The sequence below is a fragment of the Arvicola amphibius genome, chromosome 5 (assembly GCF_903992535.2).
Source record: "Arvicola amphibius chromosome 5, mArvAmp1.2, whole genome shotgun sequence".
Lineage (NCBI taxonomy): Eukaryota > Metazoa > Chordata > Mammalia > Rodentia > Cricetidae > Arvicola > Arvicola amphibius.
In genome coordinates this window covers 21,574,259-21,589,436 of record NC_052051.1, presented here as the reverse complement: position 1 = coordinate 21,589,436, position 15,178 = coordinate 21,574,259, and the positions used below count along the sequence as shown (strand labels likewise).

The window sequence follows — 15,178 nt, the reverse complement described above, 5'->3', positions numbered from 1 at the left end:
ATTTCAGCAGCAAGTGTGGTGTTTGTTTTTATTCTTGTCTTTGTCTCCGTGCCGTTGCTGTCGTTGTCCTTCAATAAGGTTGACTGCATTCAGCCAGTGCCAAAAGAGGAGCCCAGTCCCGCTACCAAATTCCAGTCCATCGGGGTTCAGGTAGAGGACGACTGGCGGTAAGTTGGACAGAGGTGTGGTGGCTGCTATTCCCCTCTCCTCTCCCTCCCTCCGCCCTCACCTCTCCTGCTCTCCCTAACCCACTTCTCCTTGCTGGATTTCTAATAACCAAGCTGGGTGTGGGTGCGGGTGGTGGCTCAGGTGTGGGGGCTGGGCAGGGCAGGCGGGTGGACACATGAGCACTTGCTCTGAGACCAGTCACCCAAGGGGAGCAAGCCTGGGCTGGGCTGTAGCCCCCAGCTCTCCTGATGTTGGTGGTCTTCCTAGCCCCACTGCAGTAAACAGACAACCTTATGACCTTGTCCTTGTGTGTGTGTGCGCGTGTGGGCATGGGCAGGGTGGGCAAGGGCTGAGCAGAGAATGAGCGGGAGGCTGTGGGACCCGCTTCAGGCGCATGGTGAGCAGATGATGCATCCGTTTCTCTGTCTCCCCGTGTGTCCAGGTCAGGTGGCCTCTGGTTTCTGACCCTCTTGGTGACTCACTCCTTCTTGTCCCCACCCTACCCCCACAGAAGCAGCGTCCCCTCTCACAGCATGTCCTCCCGTCGGGACACTGACTCCGATACCCAGGATGCCAATGACTCCAGCTGTAAGTCATCTGAGAGGAGTCTCCCAGACTGTACCCCACACCCCAATTCCATCAGCATTGATGCTGGCCCCCGACAGGCCCCCAAGATTGCCCAGATCAAGCGCAACCTCTCCTATGGAGATAACAGCGACCCTGCCCTGGAGGCGTCTTCGCTGCCCCCACCCGACCCTTGGCTGGAGACCTCCTCCAGCTCCCCAGCAGAGCCAGCCCAGCCTGGGGCCTGCCGCAGGGATGGCTACTGGTTCCTGAAGCTCCTACAGGCAGAAACAGAGAGACTGGAAGGCTGGTGCTGCCAGATGGACAAGGAGACCAAAGAGAACAACCTCTCTGAAGAAGGTGGGTCTTACAAGGGTGATCCCCTGGGTATCTGGTGTCAAGCCAGCCTTAGAGCTTCTCAGGGATGGGCATAGGCTCTGTTCTTGGGCCTTTTTCGTGAGCTTGCCCCTGGGTGTTCATTCTTTCCACCTGCCTAACCTGACCTCTTCCCTTATGGACATTATGGTGATAGTAGCTGCCTGTGGTGCAGGCTGTGGGCTCAGCAGCACAGGATCCCAACCCAGTCACCTGTTTCTGATCTTCATCTCTAGCTACGTAAGCACCTTGTGAGGACTGACTGTGGTAATTAATGGAAAGGCCCTGATGAAGTGCTGGACACAAAGCTGCCACCCTAATTATACCTTCCCAGCTCTTTATTGAGTGCTTACTGCCCACCAGGTACAACCATCTTACCTGGCCTCAGCAGGAGGAAACTATAAATGCAGAGACAGAAGTTTCTGCTTTTCCACTTAGTTTCTGTCAATACTGTGCATACTTAAAAAGAAAGAAACTAAGAAATGGCCTCTGGCAAGGATTACCTGCAGTAGTGCTGAGCTGGCATTAGGAGGCCCTGGGTTCATCCACTAGCACTACCGAAACAGAAGGGGATAATGGGGAAGGAACTGATGGTATTCAGGGAGCCTGAGTCAGGGCATGGCAGTTGGAGGCAGCCTCTAGGAACCTTTAGGCCATCACCCTGTACTGACCAAGTTCTGCCAGAGCTTAGCTTCCCAATTGGTTCCTGACTAAAGATTCAGGAAGGACAGATCTTCAGAGTGCAGATAGGTTGTCTCAGTGGCCCTGATGATATATTCTGAGGACACCTTTGATGATTCAGAGGGCGCTGGTAGAGTCTGTTTTTACTGCTCTTTGTGCCTGTTCCCAGCTTTGATGTCACACCCACCTTGGGGCAGGGAACTCCTGAGGTGTGTACCTGATATATTTAATAAGGATGCACCTTTAAAAAAAAAAATCAAACCAGTGACAGAGATCAGAGAGCCACAAGTATCTGACAGAAGGCAGCCAGCTCGTGCTCCAGTGGCCATGCCTAGGCCTGTTCTGCACATTTCTTCTTTGCAGTGTGATTACGTTTAGTTTCCCTCTAAAATGAAGTCACTAAGTATTGATTTCTTAGGGTTTTCTACTTTTCCTGGTTCCCTTCTCTTGCTTGGGCCTAGCCATGTTTGTTCTCTGGGTCTGTTTCCAGCTACAGGCCTTCTCCTGTTCTTCAGCACTGCCCTTGGCTCTTCCCCATGGGCACTTCACTCTGACTGCATGCTGACTGCATGGTCTTTGTCCCACTTTTCTGGACTAAACTTTATTCTGAGAGCACTTTCTAGATGCTCAGCATGTCCTTCAGAGCTCACAGGTGTAAAGTAGAGACTAATACAGTATGTGTGCGTACGCACGTGTGTAACAACGCAGAAACTAAAGTGTGATGACTAGGATCATGTTCTCAGAACCTTAGAGGCATTGTGTAGACTTCCATTGCTTGTGATGAAAAGTTCAAAACCATCCTGCTTCTCCGCCCTTGGACTTTATCCCTGAAAGCTTTCAGGGTCTTTACTTTCTGTTGAAGCCTCTTAGCAATATGCATGAAATAGATCTTATTTGTTGTTTTGCTAATAGTTAATTGGGCATGCCGGACTTGAAGACTTGGTCTATGGCTCCATAGAACTAGTCGGGAGGGAGGGAGGGAGGGAGGGAGGGAGGGAGGGAGGGAGGGAGGGAGGGAGGGAGGGAGGGAAAGAAAAAACAGATGTAGACAGGAATGATGACACACAGCCATACCAACACATGAGAAGCAGAGAGTCACGTGAGAGGTCAGGAGGGTCACCTTAAATTTGAGGCCAGTCTGGACCACTGTTGTAGTTTGTTTTTTCTGTTGGCTAATGATGAAATACTCTGACAAGGGCTGACAAGATGGCTCACCAGGTAGTGGCACTTGCCACTGATTCTAACAACTGGCGTGTAATCCAGGACTCATACGGTAGAAGGAAAGAACTTACTCCTACACGTTGCCCTCTGATTGCCACCTGTGTGCGGTGACATACATACCCACACATGTTCCATGACATGCATACCCACACACAGCAAATAAGCAAATATAACAAAACAAATTAATGCCCAAATGCATTTGGGAGGCAGAGGCAAGTGAATCTCTGTGAATTTGAGGTTAGTAAATGGCAATTTCAAGGCCAGCCAGAGCTTCATAATAAGACCCTGTCTCAAAAAAGAAAAACAAAACAAAGCAAAAAAACTGACAAAAGCAACTTAAAGGAGAAAGGAATTATTTACACTGACTCACACTTCCAGTGTACGGTTCATTGTGACAGGAAGTCAGGGGTTTGCAGCGACTGGCCTCTGCACATCAGGAACAGTCATGAATGCTTGCTGCTGCTCAGTTTTTTCTCCACTTGTTAATCTAGAACCCCAACCAGGGAATGGCTTACCCACAGTGGGTGGGTTTCTTAAACAAAAATCCAGATAAACCCCCACACCATGCTCAGAGGCCCATCTTCCTGGTGATTCTACGTTCTGTAGAACAGACAGTTAATTCCAGCCGCACAGCTACCCAGAGACACTGTCCATCTCCATAAAACAAAAGCGTGGCGTGTGGTGGCATATGCCATGATTCCAGCACTTGAGGCAGAGGCCAGGGTGTTACTAAAGAGTGGGGCTAGCGTGGGTTGCAGAGTGAGATGTCTCGAGAACGCCTTTCTTTCTCACTTGTATTTGTTCTATTTCTTTCTCCTTGAAATTCTTGTCAAGTGTCAGAGTTACTGGGTTGATATCTCACCTTTTTTTTCTCCCCCCAGAGTTTTGTTTTGTAGCCCAAGCTAGCTTTGAACTCAATATGTAGCCAAGGCTAGCCTCAAACTTGAAGTCCTCCTCTTTTAGCCTACCAAGTCCAGGACCACAGGAAAGCACCATCGTACTTTGCGCTTCCTTTTCTCTCTGCATTATGTATTGTCTTTTCCATGTGTTTTTGCAATTTATTTCTTTCATTTCTCAATTGCTTTAGTTACTTAGTATTACCTCCACCAACCCATACCCCATACTCTGAGCCTTATTGAGATATAACTTATGTACTATAAAATCAATCAAAAGGATTGATTACTGCAAAAGGCAGTAATAACCCAGACTCGCATGTAGTCACTCAGGCCACCACTAAGGTTTACCCATGTTGTGGCGTGTACCAGTACTTTTGTTCCTTTGTGTTGCCAAATAAATCCATTTTTATGGATGTAACTACATCTTATTTATGCAGTACGTCAGTTGGGCATTTGGATCATATGTTTGAAGGCTTCTATGACTAGTGCTACAGTGAACATTGATGTACAATTTTAGTGTGAGTTTGTACTCATTCTTTGTGTGTATATACCCAGGAATGAATTGCTCAACTTTTTTAGAGTAAGCTAAACTATTCTCCAAGGCAGCTGTATATGAAGCTTCTTATTTCCTGGTACCTTTTAATTACTTAGACAGATTCTCACTGTATAGTACAGGTGGGAATTTGTGGTCATCCTGCTTACTTTGCCTCTCCAGTATTTTTGTTTTTAGTTTTAGTTTATTGAGACAGGGTTTCTCTGTGTAGCCCTGGCTCTCCAGGAACTTGCTCTGTAGACCAGGCTGGCCTCAAACTCACAGAGATCCACCTGCCTTTGCCTCTCGGTGCTGGGATTGTGTGCCACCACTACCAGGCTTTTTTAAAACTTGCCTAGAACTTAGTATGTCACTCTTCCTGCCTGTGCCTACCAAGTGCTGTAATTAAAGGTGTATGCCGCCTTTAATTGCAACTGACTTGAGCGCTCCGTTTATTTATTTAAATGGAAAGATATTTTTATTATTTTACTATATAACATTAGTGAATATGCCAAATTCCATTCTCTCAAGAGGCAAAGAGGATTGAGACAACATTTTTTCTGGCTTCTGAGAAGCTGAAGTGCTCGGTAGAGAGGAGCATTTTATAGCATGTTCTGTGCTGGGACATTGTTCTTCTTTCTTCTTATCTGCTTTCCAGCATTGGCCACTTATCTCTTCATGATGCACAGAATTTACTAAGGTGTAGACTTTGTGTGCTCATGTGAAATGTCATCCTGCCAGAGCGAGCCCTACTCTGCAGTCATGGCCATCTGGAAGAGAAGATGAAAACATAAGGCAGCTCTGTTTTGGTTTGAACAAACGTGCTTCAGGACCTCTTTGTGTCACCGTTTACTGCTGCTACCATCTTAGTACATCAAGGGCCTTTTCAGACTGACTCGTATCTGGGCATCCTAGCATTATTTCTGCAAGTCTGCCATCTTGCCTCTCCCAATACTCCAATACTTTTTTATTTTTTGGCGTGGAGGGGGTCAAAACAGAGTTTCTTTGTAGCTTTGGAGCCTGTCCTGGAACTAGCTCTTGTAGACCAGAGTGGCCTCGAACTCACAGAGAGATCCACATGTCCCTGCCTCTCCAGTGCTGGGATTAAAGGTGTGACTACCACCACCACCCAGCCTCTCCCAGTACTTTCATGTGGTAGCCATGTTAGTGGTTGTGTTAGCTCACTGTGGTTTTGGTATATTTCCACGGTGACTAGTAATGTTGATGATATCTTCATAGGTGCTTATGGGGCTTTTCTTAGGCCAGACTATCTTTAAACTCACAAGACATCCACCTGCCTCCCAAAGTGCTGAGATTATAGGTGTGAAGCCACCATATCTGGCCTGCTTACTGGGTTTTTGTGTTCTTTACTAGAGAACTCTGTTGACATTAGTATATTCAGGCTGTCCATCATATGCTTATGACTAACCAGCAGGCTCATTTCTTCATAAGATTTTACCCTTGATTGAGTATAGCATCTCCTTTCTTTCTTGACATTTATGTATATCTACTTTCCCATGTTCCTACATTGCATTTATTTCTTTAGGTTTCTTTTTTCTATTTCTCTTTAGGATTGGAGGCTTTCCTGAAATGTCCAGTGAACTTTATAGTTTATTCTTATTTAAAATGGGCAGCTTGATAGTGAGAGCAAGAGCTGTTGTTGACCTTGTAGTAATATTTAAGTCCATCAAGAAACTTAAGGAAAAGGAAAGTGGACTGGGGGTGTAGCTCAGTAGAACAACTAGAGCACTTGTTTAGCCTGAATGAAATCTTGATCCCCAGCACCACACACACAGAAAGAAAAGAGGGGAAATATACCTTAGAGTTTGCATAAGCACATTGCATGAGTGAAAATATCAGACCAATAAAAACAAAAGTAATGTTGATGTAACAGGTGTGTTGTTGGTAATAGCAATGAAGAACTTCTCTAATAACATGATGAAACCTACTTTGAATAATGTCTCCATTAATATTCATTTGAATACTTGTTTTTCAGTTCTTTTTAGTTTTTCAGTTCTTTTTAGTATATCCCTAGGAATAGAATTGCTGGCTTTTATTTCTCTCTCTAGCCCTTTTTCATAATCTTACTATGGCAAAATATGTGTAACATAAAACTTGCTTCTGTGTGTGTATGTGGTGTGCTGCAGGTGCACTTACCCTGTGTGCACACGTGTGGAGGTCAGGGATGTTGGGATGTCCCCCTCCATTACTTCACCTAATTTTTTAAATTACATTTATTTATGCATGGAGAAGGGGGCATGTGCCAAAAGACAACTTGAAGGAGTGGGTTCATCTCCCACCATACATAGGTCCTGGGGATTGGACTCAGGATTGAACTCAGGTCAGCAGTCTAGGAACCAAAGCACCTTCAACAACTGAACCATTGCACCAGCTCACTAATTCTGTTTTGAGACAGAATTTGACAGAAGCCCAGACTGATGTTGTATTCACATCTTGAGTGAATTCAAGATGGGCAACATCACACATGGCTCCTTTGCCTGTTTTTGTAATGACTCTTGGGATTACTGTTGCTGTGATAAAACTGATCAAAAGCAACTTAGGAAGAAAAGGGTTTATTTCAGCTTACATCACCACCTCTCCAGTCCCAGGACCTAGCTTTGGTTCCTAGCACCCACATGACAGCTCACAACCTTCTGTAACTCCAGTTCCAGAGGATCCAATGAATGTACATGGTACACATACAACTCAGGCACACACACATAAATTTTTTAAATTATATTACAATTACAAAGGAAATCAATTAAACTAATGTGCAGTTGTCAAGACTAAACATGGTACATATCTGTAATGCTGTCACCTGGGAGGCTGAGGCAGAAGGCCTCAGTTCAAGGCCAGCTTGCACCATTTAATGAGACCTTGTCTTCAGTATTAAACTTATAGTAGCATGTATTTGTTTAAGGCAGGAACAAGATCCATCAGTCATTGCATGAATGTTATCAATTTGAAGTCATGGTAACCATAAAGTTAGAGTGCTCACAACTGAAGCCTGTGGTCCTGTCAGTGACAGTTACTAGTGCTGCCGACATGAGTCCTTGAAGAGCTCAAGGTTGACAGTAAGAGAGCAGAGGAGGAAAGCATCTAGGCCGAGGGCATTGTGGGCATGTCTGTGTTGCTCTGAGCACCCATGTTAGAGAAGGGGAGTCATGCAGGAGCAAACAGCAGTGCCGGGGTGTGCTTGGGTAGGTGCAGAAAGCATGAAACGTGTACCTGGTAGAGAACACAACAGCTGCTCCACCAGGAGAGAGGCAGGCTGCATCTGGAAGAGGTGGCAGGTGGGAACAAGCCCATCAAGCCTGAGTGAGGAATAGATGCTAACATAGCCGTGTCGGTTATGGGGTGCATGGAGGACCAGAATCTCCAGGCACTAAAGCTGAGCATGGGAACCTAGCTGGGATGGCGCCTAGGAATCCGAAGGGCTATTTCATGATACCTTTGTTTTCAGTGTAATTGCTGCACACTTTGGACATGTTTTTTTTTAAATATTTATTTATTCATTATGTATACAATATTCTGTCTGTGTGTATGCCCGCACGCCAGAAGAGGGCACCAGACCCCATTACAGATGGTTGTGAGCCACCATGTGGTTCCTGGGAATTGAACTCAGGACCTTTGGAAGTGTAGGCGATGCTCTTAACCACTGAGCCATCTCTCCAGCCCTGGACATGTTTCTGTATCACAGTACTTGCTATAAAAGATTGCGTTTGTGCCAACACATGCCCTTAAAATTCTGATTCCCCTTTGTGTGTGTGTTGAAGGAGGCACAGGCGCAGAGATCAGACATGGAGCAAGTGCTTTACCCACCGTGCCATCTTGTCAACCCTGCTTTACTCATTTTAGTTTTTGCGTTACTGGGGCTTCGTTGGGTGCCTTGTGAATATATTAAGAAGAAAAGACTACTGTGGAGCTATATACGATCCCTTCTTATTGAGACAAACTCTAATCCTCCTGCCTCTGTCCCAAGTGCTAGGATTAAAGGTATGTGCCACTGTAAAGTGATATTCTTCTGTATTTTAATAAATAAAGCTTTCCTGAAGATCAGAGACTAAAACAGCCACACTGGTTAGCCATACAAACCAAGCAGTGGTGGCACACACCTTTAATCCCAGTAGCCACACTATTTAGCCATAGAGACCAGGTGGTAGTGGTACACACCTTTAATCCCAGCACTAGAGAGGAGACAGGTTTCATCTCAGTCTCATTTTGAGATTCCTGGAGGCAGGGTTGCCATTTTGGTCTGAAATAGAGGTAAGAGCCAGTGGTTGGCTGCTTTGCTTTTCTGATCTTGTCACTTGTATTTAATAAATTAAATACTAATTGGCCAGTAGCCAGGCAGGAAGTATAGGCAGGGCAGCCAGACTAAGAGAATTCTGGAAAGAGGAAAGACAGAGTTAATCACCAGCCAGATGCAGAGGAAGCAAATGAGAAAGCCTTACTGGGAAAACATACCAAGCCATGTAAACATAGACAAGAATTATGGGTTAACTTAAGCAGTAAGAGCTAGTTAATAATAAGCCTGAGTGCTAATAGGCCAAACAGTTTATAATTAATATAAGCCTCTGGTGTGTCTTTGGGACTGAATGGCTGAGGGACCAGACAAGACAAACTTTATGCTACAACGCTGTGCTGGACTTTTTAAGTCTGGACACCAGGTCTGAGCGTTTCAAGGCAGACCTTGAGCTTGTGGTCCCTCTGCTTCAGCCTCGCCTGTAGCTTGGATTGCAGGCCTGCCTTGGCCCAGTTTTGTTGTATCTTGATGGGATTCTATACAGTCCTAACACTCCTGGTGCTGCCTCTTTGACTGTTTTTTCAGACTGTGTCTTTGGTTTTGCATTCTCTTTTCAATGTTGCTGCCTTATACATACACCCATCTTCATGTCTGTGTGTTGAGTATCTTACAGTCCTTCATTGCTGATTTGGTTGTCCCTTTTAATAAGAACATATGGTGACTGGTTGATTTTATTTCAGAATTATACAAGTGTAGTTCCTTTCCAGTGTGGTTTATGTGTACTTGAGTTTCTCCCCCCTGATCAGTTTGAAATCCAGTTTTGGAATCCTTCTTAGCATAACAGTAAGCAATGTTAGAATTTGTTTGTACCATTGCCTTTATGTATTTCTGCTACATGTACATGTAACACTGAGGAATATGCATGCCACTTCCTTTGGCCTGATTGTGAAATTTATATTAGAAGCCTACTGTGTGGTATTTTTGTTTTATGACACAGGGTTTTACTATGTCACTAAGGCTAGCCTTGAATTCAGCCTCCCAAGTGCTGGGATTACAAGTGTGCACCACCACACCTTTTTTTCTTTCAAACGTGGATTTGGTTTTTCAGGTTTTTTAAAAAAGTGTCAGAGACATGTGTGCTATGTGTAGGTGTGTAAGTCAGAGGATAGTTCTGGGAATGGAGCTCAGGTTGTCAGGGTTGGGGAGCAGGTATCTCTACCCACTGAGCCATCTCACTGGCCCCTGAAATGCTTTTTCTTGAGCCCAGTAGTGAGACGCACTTGTAATCCCAGGATTTTGGAGGTAAAGGTGGGAGGATCAGGAGTTTCAGGCCAGGCTACACTACATAGCAAGTTCAAGGTCAGCCTGGGCTAGGCAAGATGTTGCCTCAAATCAAAAGCAGAAACAAAACTCAACCATTGTTACTGAGACCCAGGAGTGTTATATTAACATTTGTGTTTCGTTCATTTCGTTGATCTGAACTGCTCAGCAGTGTGTTCCTTTCTCCATCTACACCACTGGTATACAGTGGATTTTCTTGTTTTCTGCTCTGGATGTTATTTCTAATAACATGATTAAGACATAATTGATAATTGAACCGTACAATACCATTGAGCCATACTTGAAACCCTGAGATATATTTTACACACAAAATTCACCCCTTTACCATACACAATTCATGAAGCCTTGTTTACAAGGTCATCTAGATGTCATTACTACATAATATACAATATTTTAATCACCCCCAAAAGAAACCTCTACCTATTTAGTCACTGTTTTTGTGGCAAGCCTTGAATTTGTGATCCTGCCTTCGTCTCCCATATAAACATCACAGGTAGAGACTGGACAGACACTCAGAGGTTAAGAGCACTGACTGCTCCTCCCAGAGGACCTGGGGTTGGTCCCTAGAATTTACATAGTAGCTTGTTTTATTGTGGGCTTTTTTGTTTTGTTTTTTTGTTTTTCAACAGTTTCTCTGTGTAGCCCTGGCTGTCCTGGAGCTCACACTATAGACCAGGCTGGCCTCAAACTCAGAGATCTCTGTCTCCATTTGTTTTAAACAGTGTTGCTGTGTGTCTCCAAAGTGCTGAGATAGCATCCTCCGTTTTTTTCTTACTCTCTGCCTAAAAAGTACTTAAAGTATTGAGTGTTTGTGTATGTGATGAGGAAGGGTATAGAGGTCAGAGGGCTCTTGGTGGAGTCCATTCTCCTTCCGTCTTTACATGGTTCCAGGGCTGGAACTCAGGTCATTAGGCATATATGACAAGTGCTCTACCCACTGAGCCATCTCTACAGCCCCTCTCTATTTCTTCTTGAGTCCATGATAATTTACATTCTTTTGAAAAATTTCCCATTTAAGCTGCTTCTAATTTAGTGCTATAACATTTCCTTAGAAATTGGGGATAAGGTTCTGGCTGCAGCAAATAAAGTAACCACCTGTCCCTGCCTCCGAGTGCTGAGATTAACAGTGTGAGCCACTATGCCCAGCTTTCTTCTGGCTGTCTATAAGGCAAGGTCTCTCACAGCCAGGAAGACCTCAAACCCTTGATCCTTGCCTCTCTGTCTCCTGAGTGCTGGAATGACTAGCACTGCCCTCGTCTGTTTACATTTTCCATAGTAAGAATTGGTTAGCCAGGTGGTTGGGGTGCATGCCTTCAGTCCCAGCCAGATTTCTGTGAGTTTGAGACCAGCCTGGTCTACAAAGCAAGTTCCAGGTCTAAATGGAGAAACTGTCTTAAAAAAACAACCAAAAGCCGGGCGGTGGTGGCGCACGCCTTTAATCCCAGCACTCGGGAGGCAGAGGCAGGCGGATCTCTGAGTTCGAGGCCAGCCTGGTCTACAAGAGCTAGTTCCAGGACAGGCTCTAAAAAAGCTGCAGAGAAACCCTGTCTCGAAAAATCAAAAAAAGAAAAAAGAAAAAAAAAAAAAAAACAAAAAAGTAAACAGTGGGTTAATGTATAAATAAGAGCCCATTAGCTTTATGTATATTATACACACATAGGTATACATGAGCTCCAATTCTTTCCACCCTAGCACAGCCCATGTTCTATATTAATAGTGAAAAAAATACACGCACACACACACACGTATGCACATGACCCTAGTCCTGCCTTCCATATGTCCATGCCTGGTACCTGTCCAGCACCACCGTGTATGCTGAGCTGCTTCCTCTACCTCTCTCAGTCTTAGGAAAAGTCCTCAGTGCTGTGGGCAGCGCCCAACTCCTGATGTCCCAGAAATTCCAGCAGTTCCGGGGCCTCTGTGAGCAGAACTTGGTGAGTGACTATCTAGGGCTTCCAGCCAGCCTTTGGCTGCCCTGCCCAGGGCCCCTTGTAGCCTGTGACCTCTGCACAGAGGAGGTGCTGCCATCATGGCACTATAGAGATGGTGGCAGTACACACCATGCCCAGTCCAGGAAGGGCTGAGGCCGTCCTCCAGAAATAGAGCATTCAATCTGGTATAAAGCAACCACATGAGAGTGTAAGTCAGCTGACCAGTTGGGCCTGGCTTTACTTATATTTAGTATATTTAGTCCATCATATATCCAAGAGGCTGCTGAAGGTTAGGCCTAAGATCTTACCCCAGGTGGGTCTCCTTCTCCCTTGCTCATTTTAGCCCTGCCTGCCCTAGAGCCAGAAGCTGAGTCCCGGACAGCCTGTCCCAGGGTTAGAGTCCCCTTCAACAGACGGGGAGCATGCGTTCCCAGGGCTATCCATGATCACAGCGGGCTTGGGCCTTCCTTCTTCCTGCCTCCCTGGGAATCAAGAACGGACCGCCCTATAACGAGAACTTGAGCCAGGCGGTGGTGGCACACACCTTCAATCCCAACAAGTGGATCTCTGAGTTTGTCAGCCTGGTCTACAGAGTGAGGTCCAGGCCAAGGCTCCAAAGCTGCAGAGAAACCCTGTCTTGAAAAGAGAGAGAGAGAGAACTTGGCCTGCCTAGCACAAGAGAACACGTGCCTTCCTTACCACAGCCCTGTAGTAGTGGTCCTAGCAATGTCCAGGCACATGTCTGTGCAGGCCACTCATGATGGAACTGCTCCCAGGGATCCCTACCATTGGCACTGGCCATGACCAGAGCTGCCTTCATTCACTCACAGATCCTGACCTGGCCACAGTTCTCAGAGTCACACCCAGTGCCGTGGCCAGAGGCCCGTATGTGTGATGAGGGAGATAAGATGGCTTCTGCCTTGCTGCCCCACTGACCCCCATCTGCCCCACAGAACCCTGATGCCAACCCCCGTCCAACAGCCCAGGACCTGGCAGGGTTCTGGGACCTGCTGCAGCTGTCCATTGAGGACATCAGCATGAAGTTTGATGAGCTCTACCACCTCAAGGCCAACAGCTGGCAGCTGGTGGAAACCCCCGAGAAGAGGAAGGTGAGCATGGAGCAGTGCGGAGGGGAAGTCCAGGGACAAATTCCTGGTCGGCAATAACGCTGCCCACATCGGTCAGTGCTGCTTGGCTCCCTTCTCCCTGTGTCGTCTTTGAGCTGGGGCTCACGTCCATCACTTTGCGGGGTCCATGCCTGGCATCTGTCCAACATGCTGCTCGCTGTATAGTGGAGGCTGTCCCCAAAGCATGCCATTGTGCTCTGCATGTCTAGTAAAGGGGTCACCAGTGCTAGTGGAAAAAGCAGAATGGCCCTTCTGGGACCCTGCTGCCGGGAGCACTGGAGTCTGGCTCCAGTTCCGCCTCCTTGTGGCAACTGTGCTTCTGTGAAGCTTAGATGGCCTTCTGTAGAGCAGTGGAGCCCCGGGGCCTGTCGTGTTGGACCCCTGGTGAGTTCTCACGCAAGGGCAGCAAGTGAAATATAATGGGATAGAAGGACAGTTAAAGTCATTACTTCGGCTGTATCTGTCTCGGGTTCCTCCTAATGGTTCAAAGCAAGGGTGGGAACAGGTGGGATTGTCCTCTCCTGCTAGAACATTCTAAGTCTTAAGTTTGCTTTTGCTCCTAAGCCCTGTGCTTCTCCCACTATCATTGCTTCTGTGGCTTTCAGATTCTAATATGTGTTGCTTGTGCCAGTCTGGTTTGGAGATGAGGGATGGGGCAATGCCAGCTGCTTGCATTTAGTAAGGGCCAGTGCCACACAAAACGTGGCACCTTTATTTTATTTTTGTTCCCTCCTCGCTGTCTCACTAAAGGAAGAGAAGAAACCACCTCCTCCAGTTCCGAAGAAGCCAGCCAAATCCAAGGCGGCAATGAGCCGCGACAAAGCCTCAGACGCAGGGGACAAGCAGCGTCAGGAGGCCAGAAAGAGACTCCTGGCAGCCAAGCGAGCAGCATCTGTGCGGCAGAACTCAGCCACAGAGAGTGCGGACAGCATCGAGATTTATGTCCCTGAGGCCCAGACCAGGCTCTAATGCCACAAAGGAGAAAGCACTCAATTTTAAATCATTAAAAACTCAATGCAAATGGAACAGCGTTTTCTCACCCTTTAGTATGGTTATTATCTCTAGAGACCCTGAGCCAACTTTCCAATTGACACAAACAAGGGCTCACAATGTGGCTTTTCTGGGTCCCTCTAAGCTTTAGGTCATGAAGACTTGACTCACAAAAAAATTTTAAAAAATCAAAAACCACACTCTAGACCCTTTATCCTTTGGGCTGTCACGGCGGACCAGAAGACGACTTGGGCAGCCCTGGCCTCCAGTTTGCAGTCTTTTTACTTGCTCTGTCTGCTGAGAATTAGCTTGTTTACAAGACGACGACAGTCCAAGGCAGCCTTGGGCCCCTGCCATGTCCCTCCCTTCCCAATATCCCACAGCTTTTCTTTTTCCTTCAGAGCTCACACAGGGGTGACCATCGTGGCCAGTAGCTTTATGGCTCACACCCTTTGGGGCTGAGGGCATAGAGGACAAAAAGAGATGGGCAGCATTCCTCCCTCTCCCACCCTCCCCGCCAAAGTGCTCACACTGTCGGCTCGCGCACACAGATGAGGTCCTGTCCTCCGCTGCCATCCAGCTGCCTCGGCGATGTCAGGCTGGACTGGCCTCTGAGCAGACGAGGAAAGTGCTGGTCCTTGGAGCACATGTGGAGGAGCCATGGGTACCATGCTCCAGCCCCTTTCTTCAGCAAAAGAAAATTTAGGACTCCCAAGTGGCTTCCAGGGGGTTGCCTGTCCTTGGCCGCACCTTCGTCCACTCCCCCCGGGGCAGGTGGCGGTGTCTGTACGTATGTGTACATATGCACATAGACCTTAGAGTGTATATTTAATAAACGCCCATCTGCTCACCCAAGCCCACCAGCGCCGCTGCCATCGGCTCTCGGGGTACCTGCAGGAGGCAGGTGTGTGAATAGCATATATTTTTACATGTACTATATCTAGGTGTGTGTACAAGTGTGTGTAAAAATAGACCTTGCGTGTAAGCAGCCTCCCTTTTTTGGTTGTCCACCCAACCCATCAGCCCAGCCTCTACAGTTTTTTTATTCTGTTGTAACTTTCATCCCAATCTCCCCTGTCCCCAACTCCTGTACCCCTATTCCCAAG

General features: G+C 46.7%; 1 protein-coding gene across 4 annotated transcripts in view; it reads left to right on the top strand.

The window, feature by feature from the left end:
• Dlgap4 (DLG associated protein 4) overlaps positions 1-14,108 on the top strand; it is a 61,362-nt gene extending 47,254 nt beyond the window's left edge. For 3 of the 4 annotated variants that reach the window (XM_038329631.1, XM_038329629.1, XM_038329632.1), the window contains 5 exons: positions 79-167; positions 680-1,092; positions 11,867-11,958; positions 12,909-13,064; positions 13,833-14,108. In XM_038329631.1, the coding sequence (XP_038185559.1) occupies positions 79-167; positions 680-1,092; positions 11,867-11,958; positions 12,909-13,064; positions 13,833-14,051 (969 nt within the window). In that variant the 3' untranslated portion in view covers positions 14,052-14,108. The remainder of the gene's footprint in view (positions 1-78; positions 168-679; positions 1,093-11,866; positions 11,959-12,908; positions 13,065-13,832) is intronic. The other variant, XM_038329630.1, reaches the window with a different exon arrangement.
• Positions 14,109-15,178: the final 1,070 nt, after the last annotated feature.